The sequence below is a fragment of the Pseudophryne corroboree genome, chromosome 7 (genome assembly GCF_028390025.1).
Source record: "Pseudophryne corroboree isolate aPseCor3 chromosome 7, aPseCor3.hap2, whole genome shotgun sequence".
In the NCBI taxonomy this organism is placed as follows: Eukaryota; Metazoa; Chordata; class Amphibia; order Anura; family Myobatrachidae; genus Pseudophryne; species Pseudophryne corroboree.
Window position 1 is genome coordinate 407628276 of NC_086450.1, and position 21984 is coordinate 407650259.

The window sequence follows — 21984 nt, forward strand, 5'->3', positions numbered from 1 at the left end:
CGGCACCGGCGCCAGGTAACTTTGCCACCTGCCAATGCCCTCTCAATCCCCCCACACAGTTGGGCAACTTAGTCCAAAGGCAAACGGCAGCAGCCCGCCTCAGTATCAATTTCAATGCCTAGATACGAGAGGCGAATGCAGGGACCCTCACATTTGTCTGGAGCGATCGGTACCCCGAACTCAGAAAAGAGTGCTTTTAGGAAAATAGCAGCCGTGCACACCTGTCTGAGTTGGAAGGCCCCGCATGCCAGAAATCGTCCAGGTAGTGGGCGACTCCCGGTTCGCCCATCCCAGCGCAAACGCACCAATAGAAATGAACTAAATGCCTAGAAAAATTAAAAGCACAGGAGACGGTAGGCATTTGTAGATATAAAATCCGTCGTCCAGACGAAATCCCATGAAACGAAACGAATCAGGGTGCAATGGCAAAAAACGAAATGCAGATTCCACATCAACATTACCCAATAACGTACGGGGGCCTGTCGCTGGACTAATTTCAAAGCATAATAACAACTGATACGTAACCGGGAACAGCGCCTAGGGGATAGCATCGCTAGCAATGCCGGAGGATCTGCCACCCAATCCCGCACCGGCAGGCTTGAGACATTCCTTAGCCGGGTGGGACGCTCCGCAGCGCAGGCAGCAGTGTCGGAAACAACATTTGGACCCGGATCCGCAATTGCCGTTGTTAAAGGCAAAGCAACGACCCTTGGACCTGCTTCCTGTTTCGGGCCGAAAGGAACCCCTATCGGATGGCCGAAAAGTCTCGGCCGGAGAGGCTTCCGGAAGCTCGAGGGAGCTCCCTTAACCTCCAGCCACATCTCAACGTCCTTCACGCCGAAGGCCATGATGTGCAGCCCGTGTTGCTTGCGCCTGAACTCTGTGTCATACCGAAGCCATGCGAGAGGCCTGTTAGAAAGGAAGAGACCATGAATCATGTGCAGATAGCGCACGATGTTCAGGGCCTCCCACGGGCGAGTCTCCAGGTAACATGCTGAGAAGGTGTAGAACCCCTTAAGCCAGTTAACATAGGACCTATAGGCGTTCTCACCAATCCCACTCTTTTTCTTGGCCGCCACCAACGCCTTGCGGGTCTTGGATGTTAATGCAAAGACATCTACGTACGACCCACTATTGATACAATCCCGTATCCGTGGGCGGAGACCCCGCAAAACCTTGGTGTATGGGCAACGCACAACGTCGCTGGGGCTGCCCTCTTCCGGACTGCTGCTACTGCTCCCGTACCTATGGCGTCGCAAACGCTTACTACGCTTGCGGGAACGCCCATGCCTCCGGCGTTTACCCTTGGAAAGCTCCGCATGCCGTTTGCCACGTGCAGCCTCGGCCACCTCACCCAGCAGCCCTAGTGCGCAATCACCATCAGTCTCACCTGACGAGGAGTCTTTGGAGTCCCGTCTCACGGACTGGTCGATGTCACCGGAATCACTCTCCGCCATGTCCACCGGATCTGAAACACGAGAGGGAAAAGAAGGTGCCAGCGAAGAGCCTGGCAAGAGGTTATGAGCAGACGCAGGCGCACCGGAGACATCGGCAACCGGCGGTTGCTGTCCTGCAGCAGATGCGGGAGCTGCGCATAACGCGCCAGTTGAGTGACAAGTGGGGTCAGCGAAGAATGCAAGTCACTGAACCGTGCCGCCGAGCCGCTCGCAGACGCTTGCGCAGTCAATAGAGGCGTCAAAATCCCTATCACGGAGACCAGTAGTGCGGAAACAGCCGCCTCATCTCCGGCAACAAGCCCGGGTCCTGCCGCTGGCGTAACAGGGAGCGCAACGCCAAGAGTCGAAGGTGCACCAACGGCAAAAGGCCCTGCACCACCATCTGGATGTGCAGGACCGAGATCCGATAGTAGTGAAATACGCCCAGGGACCGGCCAAGGCAGACCGGAATCATACGGGGGGTTCACGGGCCGACGGGGGGCGCCTCGAGCACGGAAACCTGGAGTGGCCGCCGACTCCCGAGAGTCCACCGCAGGGAACTGAGCGGCGACAAACGCCGAGGACACCTCAAGACTGGGAACAACAGCACCACGCCTCCCGACACGCCTAGCCCGGGCCCAGGCGCCACGTGACCAGAAGGGCAGACGCGCCGTTGCCCCCGCAGGTAACCCACTACCCGGAGAGGACCCATCTACAGCACCAGTATTAGGGACTGAACCCCCGGAGGCCGTCACAGCACGACCTCTAGGGGTCAGCCCCTGCTGTCCCCGCGTGGCACCTCTAGCATGTGTGCCCCTACCCCTGGGGGCTGACGCATCAGCACCTCCAGTGGCAGAAGGCCACTGGTACCGTTCGCGGGACAGACCCTGCCTCTCCCCTGTGGCCCCTACAACATGTGCGGACAGACCCCTGGAGGCAGATACAGCAGCATCTCCAGGGGTCAAACGCCGCTGAGATCCCCGTGGGGACAGCCCCTGCCTGCCCCTTGTGGCCCCCTCAAGCTGCGCGGCCAAACCCCTGGATGCTGACACAGCAGCAGCTCCAGGGGTCAAACGCCGCTGGGATCCACCACGCACTCCCCCCCCGGGCCCGACCCGCGCATCACGTGTGGCGGCGGGGCCCGAGGCCAATGTGGGAGCAGCGCTGGCGGCAGCCGGGACCCGCCGGAGACCACCCGAGCGCGTCGCGGGTTCCCCGGTGGAAGTAGATGCAAGACCGCCGGGGGAAGCACCCGCGAGCGCTCCAGCGGCAGCAGGTAACCCTGGAGGGCTGGAGGACTGGCGGCGGCGAGCGGGAGGCTCCGCCGAAGCCGCCCCAGCGGTTAGGAGGCGGGCAGAGGGGAGCGCCCTTCTGCACGGGCGAGGGGCCATTTCAGCAGGGGAGAGAAGAGGGGAGGACAGAAAAGGAAAAATAGGGAGAAAAGGAAGAATAGGGAATAGCAAAGAAAGCAAAGGTATGATAGGGGATAGAGAGGATTAAGGAAAGAATATAGGCAAGAATGCACAGAATTGTAATAGAAAAGACAAGTGCAGCATAAGTAAGATCCAGTGGATACTCACAAGCACAACCTTCTCTGGGAAAAATCCTGAGAAATAGAGACAGAATGAAGCTCCTGTCTCCTCAAAATGTCCGCTAGCTCCTCCCTAAACTCCCACTATTCTAATTAAATCCAACCCCCCCCCAAGCCTATTAACTGTTTGATAACCTACTCATTGTGCAAAGCCCATGCAGTCCTAACCGCCTTGAAGTTTACGCTCGCTTGCGCGATTTGCACTCGCTCTTCATTACTTCAGACATTACCACCCATTCACTTGTATTACAGTCCAAGCTTTTACCTTGTCTTTTGTTGGTGTATACATTCTAATATGAATATAAGCTCTTTATGGTCAACATAAAAAACATAAACATAAAAAAATATGTTTAAGATGCTTATATGTAAAACAGCCTACATAGTTTTATTATATCTACCTTTTATCCTTTCTAGGCTAAAAATAAAATTAAAATTATTTTATGGTAGCTGGATGTTATCTCCATTCATTGTGCTTTTTTATGTTTAATTTTAGGAAGTGAAAATAATGCTGGTTTGCGGTGCAAGGGAGTAACTAAAGTCGCTGTATTAGTGGAACGGCTATGGGGCCTGATGATGCTCGTCCAGTCCCAGCTTGGGATGTGGTCAGAATCCCATGGTCTGGATCCCAACGGTCAAAATCTCAACACCGGAATCACAATGCTTAGAATGCAGATGGATCCATGAGGTATGAGGGTTTTGGTTAGGGTTAGGCACTAGGGAAAGGGTTAGGGTTAGGCTGCAGAAGGGAATTGTTAGGCTCCAAGGGCAGGGGGTAGGCGGTTAGGTTTAGGCTGCAGGAGGATTGGGTTGGGTTAGGGGTAAGGTTGAAATACTTACTCAGATGCCGCTGGCATTCAACGCGTCAGGTTTCCGCTGTCGGAATTCAGACCATCGGGATTTTGTACCCAACCCCCCAGCTCCGTTCTCCCAGAGCCAGATTATGGGAGGCGTGACAGGGGCGGCTGTCCCGGAGCCTCCACACATTAGGGCCCCCCACAGACCCCTGCTTTAGAAATTGAAAGTCTCCCACGGCAACAAGGCAGCGCACAGCACAGGGATGAAGAGCAGGCAGAGCGCCTATCCTGTCTGGCGCCTACCTGCTTTGCATTTGCATTGCTGAGCGGGTTCCGCCGGCTCTGCCTCCAAGGGATGTGATAACCCCCCCCCAAGTTAGGCCACACCCCCATGGTGATATAGAACGGGGGCTCCGAAATTGCCACACACCTCACCACTCCCTTCCCCTGCATGCAGGGTGGATATTGGCGGCACTGGGAGTCACTGACCCCGACGCCGCCACTGCCTCCAGGAGATCCAGAGAGAGAGGTCCAGGGAGCGGGTGTAGTATGGTATGCCAGCTGTTGGGGTCCCGGCGCACAGCATACCGGCGCCGGAATCCCGACCACCGGCATACCAACGGAGTGGTGAGTGCAAATGAGCCCCCTGGGGGCTCGCTGCGCTCGCCACTCAGCGGGCACGGTGGCGCGCTACGCGCGTCACCCTATCTATTCTCCCTCCAGGGGGGTCATGGACCCCAAGAGGGAGAAAAGGTGTCGGTATGCCAGGTGTCGGGATTCCGGCGCCGGTATACTGTGCGCCGGGACCCCGACAGCCGGTAAACTGAAGACTACCCCAGGGAGCAACTGCAAAATGCTGTGATGATGCATTTGTAGGGGGAGGTGGCTTGTTTTCTCAGGAACCTCTCGGACATTTTGGGAGAGCAGTGACATATGGCAAAAACAGGTGCATTCAGAAACATAAAGGTGTAAATTAGAGATGAGCGCCTGAAATTTTTCGGGTTTTGTGTTTTGGTTTTGGGTTCGGTTCTGCGGCCGTGTTTTGGGTTCGAACGCGTTTTGGCAAAACCTCACCGAATTTTTTTTGTCGGATTCGGGTGTGTTTTGGATTCGGGTGTTTTTTTCAAAAAACACTAAAAAACAGCTTAAATCATAGAATTTGGGGGTCATTTTGATCCCAAAGTATTATTAACCTCAAAAACCATAATTTACACTCATTTTCAGTCTATTCTGAATACCTCACACCTCACAATATCATTTTTAGTCCTAAAATTTGCACCGAGGTCGCTGTGTGAGTAAGATAAGCGACCCTAGTGGCCGACACAAACACCGGGCCCATCTAGGAGTGGCACTGCAGTGTCACGCAGGATGTCCCTTCCAAAAAACCCTCCCCAAACAGCACATGACGCAAAGAAAAAAAGAGGCGCAATGAGGTAGCTGTGTGAGTAAGATTAGCGACCCTAGTGGCCGACACAAACACCGGGCCCATCTAGGAGTGGCACTGCAGTGTCACGCAGGATGGCCCTTCCAAAAAACCCTCCCCAAACAGCACATGACGCAAAGAAAAAAAGAGGCGCAATGAGGTAGCTGTGTGAGTAAGATTAGCGACCCTAGTGGCCGACACAAACACCGGGCCCATCTAGGAGTGGCACTGCAGTGTCACGCAGGATGGCCCTTCCAAAAAACCCTCCCCAAACAGCACATGACGCAAAGAAAAAAAGAGGCGCAATGAGGTAGCTGTGTGAGTAAGATTAGCGACCCTAGTGGCCGACACAAACACCGGGCCCATCTAGGAGTGGCACTGCAGTGTCACGCAGGATGTCCCTTCCAAAAAACCCTCCCCAAACAGCACATGACGCAAAGAAAAAAAGAGGCGCAATGAGGTAGCTGTGTGAGTAAGATTAGCGACCCTAGTGGCCGACACAAACACCGGGCCCATCTAGGAGTGGCACTGCAGTGTCACGCAGGATGGCCCTTCCAAAAAACCCTCCCCAAACAGCACATGACGCAAAGAAAAAAAGAGGCGCAATGAGGTAGCTGTGTGAGTAAGATTAGCGACCCTAGTGGCCGACACAAACACCGGGCCCATCTAGGAGTGGCACTGCAGTGTCACGCAGGATGTCCCTTCCAAAAAACCCTCCCCAAACAGCACATGACGCAAAGAAAAAAAGAGGCGCAATGAGGTAGCTGACTGTGTGAGTAAGATTAGCGACCCTAGTGGCCGACACAAACACCGGGCCCATCTAGGAGTGGCACTGCAGTGTCACGCAGGATGTCCCTTCCAAAAAACCCTCCCCAATCAGCACATGATGCAAAGAAAAAGAAAAGAAAAAAGAGGTGCAAGATGGAATTGTCCTTGGGCCCTCCCACCCACCCTTATGTTGTATAAACAAAACAGGACATGCACACTTTAACCAACCCATCATTTCAGTGACAGGGTCTGCCACACGACTGTGACTGATATGACGGGTTGGTTTGGACCCCCCCCAAAAAAGAAGCAATTAATCTCTCCTTGCACAAACTGGCTCTACAGAGGCAAGATGTCCACCTCATCTTCACCCTCCGATATATCACCGTGTACATCCCCCTCCTCACAGATTATCAATTCGTCCCCACTGGAATCCACCATCTCAGCTCCCTGTGTACTTTGTGGAGGCAATTGCTGCTGGTCAATGTCTCCGCGGAGGAATTGATTATAATTCATTTTAATGAACATCATCTTCTCCACATTTTCTGGATGTAACCTCGTACGCCGATTGCTGACAAGGTGAGCGGCGGCACTAAACACTCTTTCGGAGTACACACTTGTGGGAGGGCAACTTAGGTAGAATAAAGCCAGTTTGTGCAAGGGCCTCCAAATTGCCTCTTTTTCCTGCCAGTATAAGTACGGACTGTGTGACGTGCCTACTTGGATGCGGTCACTCATATAATCCTCCACCATTCTATCAATGTTGAGAGAATCATATGCAGTGACAGTAGACGACATGTCCGTAATCGTTGTCAGGTCCTTCAGTCCGGACCAGATGTCAGCATCAGCAGTCGCTCCAGACTGCCCTGCATCACCGCCAGCGGGTGGGCTCAGAATTCTGAGCCTTTTCCTCGCACCCCCAGTTCCGGGAGAATGTGAAGGAGGAGATGTTGACAGGTCGCGTTCCGCTTGACTTGACAATTTTGTCACCAGCAGGTCTTTCAACCCCAGCAGACCTGTGTCTGCCGGAAAGAGAGATCCAAGGTAGGCTTTAAATCTAGGATCGAGCACGGTGGCCAAAATGTAGTGCTCTGATTTCAACAGATTGACCACCCGTGAATCCTTGTTAAGCGAATTAAGGGCTGCATCCACAAGTCCCACATGCCTAGCGGAATCGCTCCCTTTTAGCTCCTTCTTCAATGCCTCCAGCTTCTTCTGCAAAAGCCTGATGAGGGGAATGACCTGACTCAGGCTGGCAGTGTCTGAACTGACTTCACGTGTGGCAAGTTCAAAGGGCATCAGAACCTTGCACAACGTTGAAATCATTCTCCACTGCACTTGAGACAGGTGCATTCCACCTCCTATATCGTGCTCAATTGTATAGGCTTGAATGGCCTTTTGCTGCTCCTCCAACCTCTGAAGCATATAGAGGGTTGAATTCCACCTCGTTACCACTTCTTGCTTCAGATGATGGCAGGGCAGGTTCAGTAGTTTTTGGTGGTGCTCCAGTCTTCTGTACGTGGTGCCTGTACGCCGAAAGTGTCCCGCAATTTTTCTGGCCACCGACAGCATCTCTTGCACGCCCCTGTCGTTTTTTAAAAAATTCTGCACCACCAAATTCAAGGTATGTGCAAAACATGGGACGTGCTGGAATTTGCCCATATTTAATGCACACACAATATTGCTGGCGTTGTCCGATGCCACAAATCCACAGGAGAGTCCAATTGGGGTAAGCCATTCCACGATGATCTTCCTCAGTTGCCGTAAGAGGTTTTCAGCTGTGTGCGTATTCTGGAAAGCGGTGATACAAAGCGTAGCCTGCCTAGGAAAGAGTTGGCGTTTGCGAGATGCTGCTACTGGTGCCGCCGCTGCTGTTCTTGCGGCGGGAGTCCATACATCTACCCAGTGGGCTGTCACAGTCATATAGTCCTGACCCTGCCCTGCTCCACTTGTCCACATGTCCGTGGTTAAGTGGACATTGGGTACAACTGCATTTTTTAGGACACTGGTGAGTCTTTTTCTGACGTCCGTGTACATTCTCGGTATCGCCTGCCTAGAGAAGTGGAACCTAGATGGTATTTGGTAACGGGGGCACACTGCCTCAATAAATTGTCTAGTTCCCTGTGAACTAACGGCGGATACCGGACGCACGTCTAACACCAACATAGTTGTCAAGGCCTCAGTTATCCGCTTTGCAGTAGGATGACTGCTGTGATATTTCATCTTCCTCGCAAAGGACTGTTGAACAGTCAATTGCTTACTGGAAGTAGTACAAGTGGGCTTACGACTTCCCCTCTGGGATGACCATCGACTCCCAGCGGCAACAACAGCAGCGCCAGCAGCAGTAGGCGTTACACGCAAGGATGCATCGGAGGAATCCCAGGCAGGAGAGGACTCGTCAGAATTGCCAGTGACATGGCCTGCAGGACTATTGGCATTCCTGGGGAAGGAGGAAATTGACACTGAGGGAGTTGGTGGGGTGGTTTGCGTGAGCTTGGTTACAAGAGGAAGGGATTTACTGGTCAGTGGACTGCTTCCGCTGTCACCCAAAGTTTTTGAACTTGTCACTGACTTATTATGAATGCGCTGCAGGTGACGTATAAGGGAGGATGTTCCGAGGTGGTTAACGTCCTTACCCCTACTTATTACAGCTTGACAAAGGGAACACACGGCTTGACACCTGTTGTCCGCATTTCTGGTGAAATACCTCCACACCGAAGAGCTGATTTTTTGGGTATTTTCACCTGGCATGTCAACGGCCATATTCCTCCCACGGACAACAGGTGTCTCCCCGGGTGCCTGACTTAAACAAACCACCTCACCATCAGAATCCTCCTGGTCAATTTCCTCCCCAGCGCCAGCAACACCCATATCCTCCTCATCCTGGTGTACTTCAACACTGACATCTTCAATCTGACTATCAGGAACTGGACTGCGGGTGCTCCTTCCAGCACTTGCAGGGGGCGTGCAAATGGTGGAAGGCGCATGCTCTTCACGTCCAGTGTTGGGAAGGTCAGGCATCGCAACCGACACAATTGGACTCTCCTTGTGGATTTGGGATTTCGAAGAATGCACAGTTCTTTGCTGTGCTGCTTTTGCCAGCTTGAGTCTTTTCATTTTTCTAGCGAGAGGCTGAGTGCTTCCATCCTCATGTGAAGCTGAACCACTAGCCATGAACATAGGCCAGGGCCTCAGCCGTTCCTTGCCACTCCGTGTGGTAAATGGCATATTGGCAAGTTTACGCTTCTCCTCCGACAATTTTATTTTAGGTTTTGGAGTCCTTTTTTTTCTGATATTTGGTGTTTTGGATTTGACATGCTCTGTACTATGACATTGGGCATCGGCCTTGGCAGACGACGTTGCTGGCATTTCATCGTCTCGGCCATGACTAGTGGCAGCAGCTTCAGCACGAGGTGGAAGTGGATCTTGATCTTTCCCTAATTTTGGAACCTCAACATTTTTGTTCTCCATATTTTAATAGGCACAACTAAAAGGCACCTCAGGTAAACAATGGAGATGGATGGATTGGATACTAGTATACAATTATGGACGGGCTGCCGAGTGCCGACACAGAGGTAGCCACAGCCGTGAACTACCGCACTGTACTGTGTCTGCTGCTAATATATAGACTGGTTGATAAAGAGATAGTATACTCGTAACTAGTATGTATGTATAAAGAAAGAAAAAAAAACCACGGTTAGGTGGTATATACAATTATGGACGGGCTGCCGAGTGCCGACACAGAGGTAGCCACAGCCGTGAACTACCGCACTGTACTGTGTCTGCTGCTAATATAGACTGGTTGATAAAGAGATAGTATACTCGTAACTAGTATGTATGTATAAAGAAAGAAAAAAAAAACACGGTTAGGTGGTATATACAATTATGGACGGGCTGCCGAGTGCCGACACAGAGGTAGCCACAGCCGTGAACTACCGCACTGTACTGTGTCTGCTGCTAATATATAGACTGGTTGATAAAGAGATAGTATACTCGTAACTAGTATGTATGTATAAAGAAAGAAAAAAAAACCACGGTTAGGTGGTATATACAATTATGGACGGGCTGCCGAGTGCCGACACAGAGGTAGCCACAGCCGTGAACTACCGCACTGTACTGTGTCTGCTGCTAATATAGACTGGTTGATAAAGAGATAGTATACTCGTAACTAGTATGTATGTATAAAGAAAGAAAAAAAAACCACGGTTAGGTGGTATATACAATTATGGACGGGCTGCCGAGTGCCGACACAGAGGTAGCCACAGCCGTGAACTACCGCACTGTACTGTGTCTGCTGCTAATATATAGACTGGTTGATAAAGAGATAGTATACTCGTAACTAGTATGTATGTATAAAGAAAGAAAAAAAAACCACGGTTAGGTGGTATATACAATTATGGACGGGCTGCCGAGTGCCGACACAGAGGTAGCCACAGCCGTGAACTACCGCACTGTACTGTGTCTGCTGCTAATATATAGACTGGTTGATAAAGAGATAGTATACTCGTAACTAGTATGTATGTATAAAGAAAGAAAAAAAAACCACGGTTAGGTGGTATATACAATTATGGACGGGCTGCCGAGTGCCGACACAGAGGTAGCCACAGCCGTGAACTACCGCACTGTACTGTGTCTGCTGCTAATATAGACTGGTTGATAAAGAGATAGTATACTCGTAACTAGTATGTATGTATAAAGAAAGAAAAAAAAACCACGGTTAGGTGGTATATACAATTATGGACGGGCTGCCGAGTGCCGACACAGAGGTAGCCACAGCCGTGAACTACCGCACTGTACTGTGTCTGCTGCTAATATATAGACTGGTTGATAAAGAGATAGTATACTCGTAACTAGTATGTATGTATAAAGAAAGAAAAAAAAACCACGGTTAGGTGGTATATACAATTATGGACGGGCTGCCGAGTGCCGACACAACAGAGGTAGCCACAGCCGTGAACTACCGCACTGTACTGTGTCTGCTGCTAATATAGACTGGTTGATAAAGAGATAGTATACTCGTAACTAGTATGTATGTATAAAGAAAGAAAAAAAAAACACGGTTAGGTGGTATATACAATTATGGACGGGCTGCCGAGTGCCGACACAGAGGTAGCCACAGCCGTGAACTACCGCACTGTACTGTGTCTGCTGCTAATATAGACTGGTTGATAAAGAGATAGTATACTCGTAACTAGTATGACTATAAAGAAAGAAAAAAAAACCACGGTTAGGTGGTATATACAATTATGGACGGGCTGCCGAGTGCCGACACAGAGGTAGCCACAGCCGTGAACTACCGCACTGTACTGTGTCTGCTGCTAATATAGACTGGTTGATAAAGAGATAGTATACTACTAATATTATATATACTGGTGGTCAGGTCACTGGTCACTAGTCACACTGGCAGTGGCACTCCTGCAGCAAAAGTGTGCACTGTTTAATTTTAATATAATATTATGTACTCCTGGCTCCTGCTATAACCTATAACTGGCACTGCAGTAGTGCTCCCCAGTCTCCCCCACAATTATAAGCTGTGTGAGCTGAGCAGTCAGACAGATATATAATATATATAGATGATGCAGCACACTGGCCTGAGCCTGAGCAGTGCACACAGATATGGTATGTGACTGACTGAGTCACTGTGTGTATCGCTTTTTTCAGGCAGAGAACGGATATATTAAATAAACTGCACTGTGTGTCTGGTGGTCACTCACTATATAATATATTATGTACTCCTGGCTCCTGCTATAACCTATAACTGGCACTGCAGTAGTGCTCCCCAGTCTCCCCCACAATTATAAGCTGTGTGAGCTGAGCAGTCAGACAGATATATATAATATTATATATAGATAATAGATGATGCAGCACACTGGCCTGAGCCTGAGCAGTGCACACAGATATGGTATGTGACTGAGTCACTGTGTGCTGTGTATCGCTTTTTTCAGGCAGAGAACGGATTATAAAGTAAACTGCACTGTCCTCACTAGTAAACTCTCTCCACTCAGTCTCTACACTTCTACAGTAACAGTACTCCTCCTAGTCAGCTCCAGTAAATCTCTCTCAGTCTCTTATAATCTAAATGGAGAGGACGCCAGCCACGTCCTCTCCCTATCAATCTCAATGCACGTGTGAAAATGGCGGCGACGCGCGGCTCCTTATATAGAATCCGAGTCTCGCGATAGAATCCGAGCCTCGCGAGAATCCGACAGCGTCATGATGACGTTCGGGCGCGCTCGGGTTAACCGAGCAAGGCGGGAAGATCCGAGTCGCTCGGACCCGTGAAAAAAAACATGAAGTTCTGGCGGGTTCGGATTCAGAGAAACCGAACCCGCTCATCTCTAGTGTAAATGGCATAAGCACTGCAGCAGGAACACGGTTTTTGCACTCTCATAAATTAACTTTACTGTCTAGACAGAGAGTCGCCATACAAATAAACATACTTACATACATGAGTCATCGCCTCTCCTCACAGAATGCCATGCTGCATTGCAGACCTGCCGACAGAAACATTTCTCACTATGATTACCACTTACTACAATGAAAAATAAATAAATAATGGGCGGTATATAACCAAGAGGAGACGCTGAGTTTATATTACTCATGAGATGTAAAGCAGCCCTGGTTATTAATTGCACAGTTCAAATATATTTAAATAGACCCTGAACTTCTCAACCTTCTGCCCTATTTAATAAAGCAAATTAATATTGGACAGTCAAGGCACGGAATCCCGCATTCACCACACGATTACAGTCACGATTGTAAATGCTACGCCTCTAGTATTGGCCGTGAGTCTGTAATGCTGAAGGCTGCCTGCACCATTGTCTTCTTGTAATTTCAGTGATGGTGAGAAGCATTAGTCTGTCACAGGCGTGAAATACAGCTCACCCATGTAATATTCGCCTCCAGCTCTCCCTGTCTTCTCCCTCCCTCCCTATAATAATGAGTTTATCTTCCTCCAGCTCTTCCACTCTCCCTGATTCTTATTCCCTCCTCCCCCCACCCTTTACATCCCATGCAGTAGATAATGTATAGATTCGGTTCCTTTGCTCCCCTGTATGGCTGATTCAATTGGCATCTGTCACCTTTCCCAGCGCTATTGTTCTGAGTCTGCAGGAAGCTGTCACCTGCCGTTGGTGTGAAGCTCTGTGATAACACATCATTTTGTCCTGACAAATAAGCGAAATACGATGTACACTGGAGAGATAGCAAATACAGTACAGAACAGTCTTTACCAAAAGTGATGTTTGCAATTGTGTTAAAAGTCTCACCGCAAAGGTTACATCCATGTAATACTCAGAATTGTGTTTTTCGCTAATGATGACACCAAACCAGACAGGAAATAATCTTCCATATAAATGTGCATCTAGCACAGAACTGGAAGGCTCAATTCACACAGTCATCTTTATTCTGTACAAATCAAGCACAAAGCCTTGTTATACTGTAACATTGTGCAGTGCCAGATGCACCGCCAACTATCACTGAGGCCAAATGATTATGTTGTAATTCTAAGGGGGCTGGATTAAGACCCCATGGGGCCCTAAATCTGGGCTCACTCCTATCTAGGGGAGATTTATGAAATATTGGAGAAAGATAAACTGTAGAAGTTGCTCAGAGCAACCAATCAGATTCTAAATAAAGCTGGGTAAACACAGGAGATGCCACTCCCAACTGACTAGTTAGTACGACATTGGACAAGTGTGTATCCCAGCCTGACCAATCTGTGAACCTGATCGTGGCCATCTGTCGGATTTCCTGGTTTTGAAACATGCTTAAAATCCAGGAGACTCAACCAGTGTTGTAGTGTGTAGGCTGCTGAGTCCTGGCAGCTCAGCACACCATCTGCATGGTGGCGGTGCCGGATCCAGAGGGATCCCGGCACCGCCCACCAATTCATCAGGCATGGTGGTGGGCCTGGATCTACTGCAATGCCCAGTGGAGGCGACAGGCATGGCAGCGGGCTTAGGACAGCAGTAGTGGATTTCCACCGCTGCCTACAGGAATAATGGCGGTGCATCCTGTTTCAAAAATGGCGTTGAAAGTCGTGATTGGCTCACTTAAAGTCTTTCACACCCCCAGGTGAAGATGCGGCTAGAAGACGCTGGAAGTCCTGGGGAAACGGCTGCCACACAAAAGAGCTTAAAGGCCGCCAAACTCCAGGCGAAGAAGGTGGAAGAAGTCACCGCAAGACATGGGGAGGTGGCGACCATACAAAAGACCTTAAAGGCTGCCACCCCTTGCCCCCCCGATCCACCCCTCCCCTTCCCGTGAAGAGGTTGGAAGAAGACGCAGCAAGTCATGGAGGTGGTAGCTGTGCAGAAGAGCTTAAATTATGCCACCCCCGGGTGAAGGTGCTGTTCAGTAAATGATTTCAATATTTGGTGTCCTGTTTTAATGTAAACATTTTCTTTGAAGGTGTCTGGGCATGCTGGCACTTGGTTCGTGGCTCTCTAAAAGCCAGAATGCCGGTGCTCGCCAGCTGGGTCCTATAGGCCACTTGTAAGGAACAATATTAGCAAATCATGAACACCACACCCACCCATAGCCTGGTTTTTGTTTGGGAGGGGGGACCCCATTTTATATTTTGGGGTCCCCAATTTTCGAGGAATTCCAGCCCTGGATTAACTGGGTTGGGATCACTAATACCCCTTTCACATTGCCAAAATAACCCGGGTTATTGCCGGGTCTACCCGGGTCGAGGTGCAGTGTGAAAGCGCCAAAGTGAATAATCTGAGTCAAGCAACCCGCATTTCAACCCGGGTTAAAAGAAGAAGGGTTAAACACTGGTCTGCCCCGGGTTGCTGTGCAATGTGAAAGCCTCTGACCCGGGATATTCAACCTGGGTCTCAGAAAAAGGTGCTGATTGGCTGTTTATGTGTCTGCTCAGAGCAGTCCCCAGACCCTCCTTTTATTTCCTTTGAAACCTCATCAATGTGAGCCAGAAAAGTCCATTTTAAATCACATCACAGTGTTTAACATGGGTGACCCGGGTTCAGTGTGAAAGGCACCAACCTGGGAATAACCCGGTCGAAACTGCAATGCAGAAGGGTCTGAACCTGCTGGACCCCGGTCGGACCCGGGTTCAAAAGCTGGGTCGACCTGGGTTTGCGATCTGACAGCGGTATTAACGTGATGGCAGGGGGACACCATGCTGTTGTCTCCTTGCTATGTCATTATAAAACTTGCTGGTGCAACCCTGGTGCTGGTTATTGAAAAATAAGGGTAACCCCATGCCTATTTAGAAATACCGGATCAGGATCAAAAGTCCAGGGCTGGTAAGTGAATGGAAAGGAAGATGCATTTTTTTTTCCAACCATTAATTCTCTGTCCCCATCCCCTTGTTACAATAATATGAATAATTCCCCCACCCAAATGAACATATTTCCACCACCACATAATACTGTATATCTCCCCACCAAGCCAAAATTATATTCTTTCCGCAGATTATTCCAGCAGACACAGTTTGGCAGAGCCGTAACTAGTTGTGTGCCGATGGTGCCTTTTCCACAGCGCAAATGCACTGAGGGCGCACCATCGAGCATCACACCTGCACGGCCGCAGATTCACTGTTTTAGGCGGCGCCGCCGCCTGCGTCCCGGTGACGACAGCGCTGCCTGTGTCCCGCTGAAGCTTCTGCCGCCCACACGACTGTGTCCTGCTGCTGAAGCTGCCACCCGCCCGCCCGTGTACCGGTGAAGCCGCCGCCTGCCCGTGTACATCTTAAGCCGCCGCTGCTGCTGAGGTCCCGGCAGCGCTGCGGCTGAGTTCTGTGAAGTGGACAGGAGGAGTCAGGAGCCGGCAACAGCACGTAAGTGCCTACACAGACACTACACTACACTATACTACACTGCACTATACTACACTATATTACACTACAGTACACTACACTACACCACAGTACACTTCACTACACTACACTACACTGCACTCTAAGGGTAGGGGGGGGGGGTGTAAGGGGGAATATGCCTGCCGTACTGTGTTAAAGGGGGACTCTGCCTGCCATAATGTGTAAAAGGGGGACCTATCCTGCCATAATGTGTAAAAGGGGGACCTATCCTGTCGTAAGGTGGACTCTGCCTGCCGTAACGTGTAAAAGGTGGACTCTGTCTGCTGTAATGTGTAAAAGGGGACACTGTCTACAGTAACGTGTAAAAGGTGGACGCTGTCTGCCGTAATGTGTAAAAAGGGGACGCTGTCTGCCGTAATGTGTAAAAAGGGGATGCTGTCTGCCGTTATGTGTAAGAAGGGGACTCTGTCTGCCGTAATGTGTAAGAAGGGGACTTTGTCTGCCGTAATGTGTAAAAAGGGGACGCTGTCTGCCGTAATGTGTAAAAAGGGGACTTTGTCTGCCATAATGTGTAAAAAAGGGGACGCTGTCTGCCGTAATGTGTAAAAAGGGGACGCTGTCTGCCGTAATGTGTAAAAAGCGGCTGTACCTGGTGTAGTGGCGCTACTGTGCGGCGTAATTTGAATAATGGAGACTACTGTGCACCATTATATGAATTGGTATTATTTTGTGGCCACACCCCTTTCCCGTAAAGCCACGCCCCCTATATTTTTTGCGCGCACTGCCATCGGTTTACGTTAAGGGGGGGGCCATTCTGTTTCTTGCACACAGCGCTAAAATGTCTAGCTACGGCACTGCAGTTTGGAGGTCTGCTGAAATATTGGACAAGTGTGTAGGTATGGATTGTATGCAGAATCTGCGGCCTGCTCTGCAGCAGGATTGTATAAACAGTCTGATCTGAAATCTGACCTGCCAAGGATTGGACAAGTATGTACCAAGCTTAACTGTCATTTAATACAGTCTGTACAATTACAGAAGCTGATTGCTATGGGCAACTTTTCCACTTGATAGTTCCAAGAATTTATAAATCTTTATTATGTTAGTAAAAATATTAGGGTAATCTTTGACACTCAGTGACCACTAGGCCCATGGCATAAAGCATCCACAAACACAGGGAGGACATACAAACTCTGCACAGAATAGGCAACAATGCCTTTAGACCAGACTTATCATTAAAACATGACCTTTTTATTAATATACCCCCATTGTGATGATGAATAGAACTTTTAAGGATCCCTTATTGCCTGTTATTATCATGAAAAATACAGTACCTGGCCTCGGGCAGCAAAAGTTAATTTGCTGCTTCAATGGGCCAGTCTCCGGCGTTCTCTACGTATATTGCTGGCTTACACATGCCCAGTGGAACTGGAAACCATTATGGTTTATGGTTACCTGATTGGCTTTGCGCGTCTGAGCTGGCAGACAGCGCATCGCACAGCTCCCTCAATTAGTTTCAATGGTGGGAACTTTGCGGTCAGCGGTGGGGTTACCCGGGTGACCTCACCGCTGACCGCAAAGTTGCCACCATTGAAGATAATGGAGGGGGCTGTGCGAAGCGCGTCTGACAGCTCCGACGTGCATACAGCCAATCAGGAGAGTGCCACGAAGTGGCGCTTCCTGATTGGCTGAAGGGACCTTTCTGTGACAGGAGTCACGGGGGGTCTCTGCATTCGGGGAAAGGGGTCCCATGTGTAAACATGGGACCCCTTTCAGTCCGTCTGGTTCGGGTAAATGCGTTTTTTTGTTTTGCCAAGTACGTGGATTATAATAAAAGAACTGGAGACTGGATCAGGTGAGTATAATTTTATTTTCAGGTACCCCGGACGTCGACATTGGAGACGAGGCCAGAGTCGGCGTGTCAACATAGGTAAGTATGTGTGTCGGCATGTATGTAATAAAGTTATACTTTCGCTGTGTCTGTGTCCTGTTTTTATTTGGTTTTTTTTTGCAGTAGAACTACAGGTACCAGCAGGCCCGTTTCCCCCCGCATGCTGGTACTTGTGGTTCTCTAAGTCCTGGCTTGCTAGGACTTGTAGTTCTTCTGCAAAAAACAATTTTCTTACATTTTTACACATGGCTATCAGCCCCCCATCCGCAGCCCTTGGATGGGGGGGACAGCCTCGGGCTTCACCCCTGGCCCTTGGGTGGCTGGGGGGGGACCCCTTGATTGAAGGGGTCCCCACTCCTCCAGGGTACCCCGGCCAGGAGTGACTAGTTGGGTATTTAATGCCACGGCCGCAAGGCGCTGTATAAAAGTGACCCCCGGCTGTGGCATTATCTGTCCAGCTAGTGGAGCCCAGTGCTGGTACAAAAAATACGGGGGACCCCTACTCTTTTTGTCCCCCGTATTTTTTGCACCAGGACCAGGCGCAGAGCCCGGTGCTGGTTGTTAAAATACGGGGGATCCCCTGTCATTTTTCCCCCCGTATTTTGGCAACCAGGACCGGCTCAAAGAGCCCGAGGCTGGTTATGCTTAGGAGGGGGGACCCCACACATTTTATTTTCTGATTTTTACACCATTCCATTAAAAAAAAAAAAAATATATATATATATATATATATTTATTTTTTTTAAATATAAATAATACTTGTGCCTCCTAAATAGACAAACCAAGTACCTAATCCCTTCTAATATAAATAGATATGCTATTATCAATAAAAAAACACAAAAAAAACATGTTTTTAAAATTTTTTATTAGATTCCGCCAGCAAAGTGTGGCGGATTGAAAATGACGAATTTACTGTCTAAAAGCACTGTTGTCGAATTTACAATCTTCAATTGAATATACTTTTGTCGAAATGCCGCATTTGTACCATTGCAGAAATGTCGAATTTGACAAATGTCGAATTTCAAAAATTCGAATTTGGAATGTGCGTTTTTTTGGCGAAAAGTACTGTATTGCATTGTCGAATTTTTTTGGGGGCTAAAATGTCCCGTTTTTCGAAATTTTTGGAAATTCGACCGCAATTGCATATACCCCTTAGCCTTTCAATTCCCCTAGTAAAAGAACAAAAAAACAAAACAAAAAAAAGAGGAGCTGCTACTTTGCTATAACCTTTCTTCAACGCCCCAGTCAGTCACTGGTTATGGAGCACAATGACTCCTGATGCCAGTGTATATCACCCAGAGCCAGTGGAGGAACTAGCGAGCGGTGGGCCCAGGTGCGACAAAATGCTTTGGGCCCCCTTCCCATCCAAGTCCACCCCCTCACCCCTGGAGAGGATCTGGTGAGGGGGACCTGCTCAGGGCCAGGGAAATGGATACCTAGCAACAGTGCGGTAACTAGACATTTTAGCACTGTGTGCAAGAAACGGCATCGGAGCCCCACCCCTGCATGGAAAACAGGGGCAGTGTGCGCCGCAGGCACGCGCAAAAATACATAGGGGCGTGGCTTCGTGGGGAAGGGGTGTGGCCACAAAATAATACCAATTCATAAAACGGTGCACAGTAGTCTCCATTATTCAAATTACGCCGCACAGTAGCACCACTACACCAGGTAGAGACCCTTTTACACCTTACGGCGGACAGATTCCCCTTTTTATACATTACGGCAGACAGCGTCCCCTTTTTACACATTACGGCAGACAGCGTCCCCCTTTTTACACATAACGGCAGACAGCGTGCCCTTTTTACACATAGAGGCAGACAGCGTGCATTTTTTACACATTACGGCAGACAGAGTCCCCCTTTTTACACATAACGGCAGACAGCGTGCCCTTTTTACACATAGAGGCAGACAGCGTGCATTTTTTACACATTACGGCAGACAGCGTCTCCTTTTTACACATTATGGCAGACAGCGTCCCCCTTTTTACACATAACGGCAGACAGCGTGCCCTTTTTACACATAGAGGCAGACAGCGTGCACTTTTTACACATAACGGCAGACAGCGTCCCCTTTTTACACATAACGGCAGACAGCGTCCCCTTTTTACACATAGCGGCAGACAGCGTGCCCTTGTTACACATTACGGCAGACAGCGTACACTTTTTACACATAACGTCAGACAGCGTGCCCTTTTTACACATCACGGCAGGCAGATTCCCCCTTTTTACACATTACGTCAGGCAGATTCCCCCCTTTTACACATTGCGGCAGACAGCGTCCCCTTATTACACATCACGGCAGGCAGATTCCCCCTTTTTTACACATTACGGCAGACAGTCCCCCTTTTTGGAAAGAAAGAAAGAAAGAAAGAAAGAAAGAAAGAAAGAAAGAAAGAATTATACTTACCATCTCCGCTGGCTCAGGCTCCTCTGTGCAGCTTCTGGCAGAGATCCCGGAGGAGGAGGAGGGAGGTGGAGGAGGGAGCCGCAGCAGCGCTGTGTTATTGGTGGAGGCGCTGCTGCTGCTGTCCCTCTGCTTCACTACATACTTACCTACATTGTATTTCTCCTCTCCGGGAGAAGCCCGGAGAGGAGATGCTGCAGGTGTCTTCGGGGAACGGGGCCGGACTGTGACATCACTAAGCCCCGCCCCCGCATTGGGAAATGCCGCAATTCGTGGGTCCGCGGGAAGGGGTCGGGGCTAAAATGACGCGATTTGCATCATTTTAACCCCTTCTCCACCCGACGGACCCGCGGGAGGTTATCTCTCCATCCTGCTCGCATCACTAGGGTGCGAGCAGGATGCGGGAGACCTGCCCACTCTTCCAGGGGTGTGGGGGGCTACCCCAAAAAAACGGGAGCCTCCCGCAGCTTCCGGGAGAGTAGGTAAGTATGCTTCACTATAGGCTGTTCTCCGCCGCTGTGAATGCTGGGATGCACTTCACAGCGGCGGAGGGCAGCCTATAGTGAAGCAGAGGGACAGCAGCAGCAGCGCCTCAACCAGTAACAAAACGCTGCTGCGGCTCCCTCCTCCACCTCCCTCCTCCTCCTTCCCCCGTACCGCTGCGCTCCTCTCCTCTCTCTCCGGGCGGCTGTGTGCTGCGGGCAGCGGTTGCCCGCAGCACACAGCAGCATGTAATGAGTCAGTTTGACTCATTACATGCTTTGGGCCCCTGGACAGAGGCGGGCCCCAGTGCAACGCACTGGTTGCACTGGCGGTAGTTCCGCCTCTACCCAGAGCTGTATATGCAGCTTTAGCAATGCCAGCTGGACAGGCCATGGATTCCCGGGGAGGTTATGGGAAGGGGAGGGAGTACAATTATTAAAGTCCTGATTCTGCATTTAATCTTCACAGCAGTTTTTATTTGCAATTTTGTCAAAGTTCAATCCTGATCATAGAAACAGAGCTGTCCAACCACAGACTACCCTCAGGAAAGTCTCCTGAAGTCTTCAGCCTAAATGCTGGGGCCAGAGGCTGTTGTCACTGTTTGTGGACTGACCAGAATTAGTTACCAGCGCTCAGGAGTGACGGAGCACACCAGCAGCATCACCACCACCTCTTGGTAAGACACTGTGCTACATGTTCTGAACTTTTAGACTACATCAGAACTGGTAAACCAACCCCCTTTTCAAGCTTGCACACCTCTCTTATACAACCCGATTTACCTCACAACCATTTTCAGCAGTACAGGGGTGCATTTGTATTGTTCGCACTGGGAGCCATGTTGTCTAGAAACTGTCCTACATACAAAAAAAGACCACTTAGGCAAAATTCCTAGAGTTGACGGAATACATATTATATCCTGGCTTCTGGGATGCTGGCTGTCAATGGTGGTCATTCCGAGTTGATAGCTCGCTAGCAGTTTGTAGCAGCAGTGCAAATGCTAAGCCGCCGCCCTCTGGGAGTGTATTTTAGCTTAGCAGAAGTGCAAACGAAAGGATCGCAGAGCGGCTAGAAAAAAAAATTGTGCAGCTTCAGAGTAGCTTCAGACCTACTCAGCGCTTACGAACCCTACAGACTGTTCAGTTCCTGTTTTGACGTCACGAACACGCCCTGCGTTCGGCCAGCCACGCCTGCGTTTTTTCGAACACTCCCTGAAAACGGTCAGTTGACACCCAGAGACGCCCACTTCATGTTAATCACTCTGCGGCCAGCAGTGCGACTGAAAAGCTTCGCTACACCTTGTGTGAAACTACATCGGCCGTTGTGAAAGTACGTCGTGCATGCGCATTGCGCCGCATACACATGCGCAGAAGTGCCTTTTTTTGCCTCATTGCTGCACAGCGAACGATTGCAGCTAGCG

At 49.8% G+C, this 21984-nt stretch overlaps 1 protein-coding gene across 7 annotated transcripts in view; it reads left to right on the plus strand.

The window, feature by feature from the left end:
• The window catches only part of LOC134945414 (uncharacterized), a 94513-nt gene that overhangs the window by 15250 nt on the left and 57279 nt on the right, over positions 1-21984 (plus strand). For 5 of the 7 annotated variants that reach the window (XR_010182118.1, XR_010182114.1, XR_010182115.1 and 2 more), the window contains one exon: positions 3521-3712. Coding sequence is in view for 2 of the 7 variants with exons in the window: in XM_063934672.1 (XP_063790742.1) it covers positions 3521-3711 (191 nt within the window). In the remaining 5 variants the exon portion in view is untranslated. Of the gene's footprint in view, positions 1-3520; positions 3713-14085; positions 14384-21062; positions 21244-21984 lie in introns of those variants that run through there. The other 2 variants (XR_010182116.1, XM_063934673.1) reach the window with 2 other exon arrangements.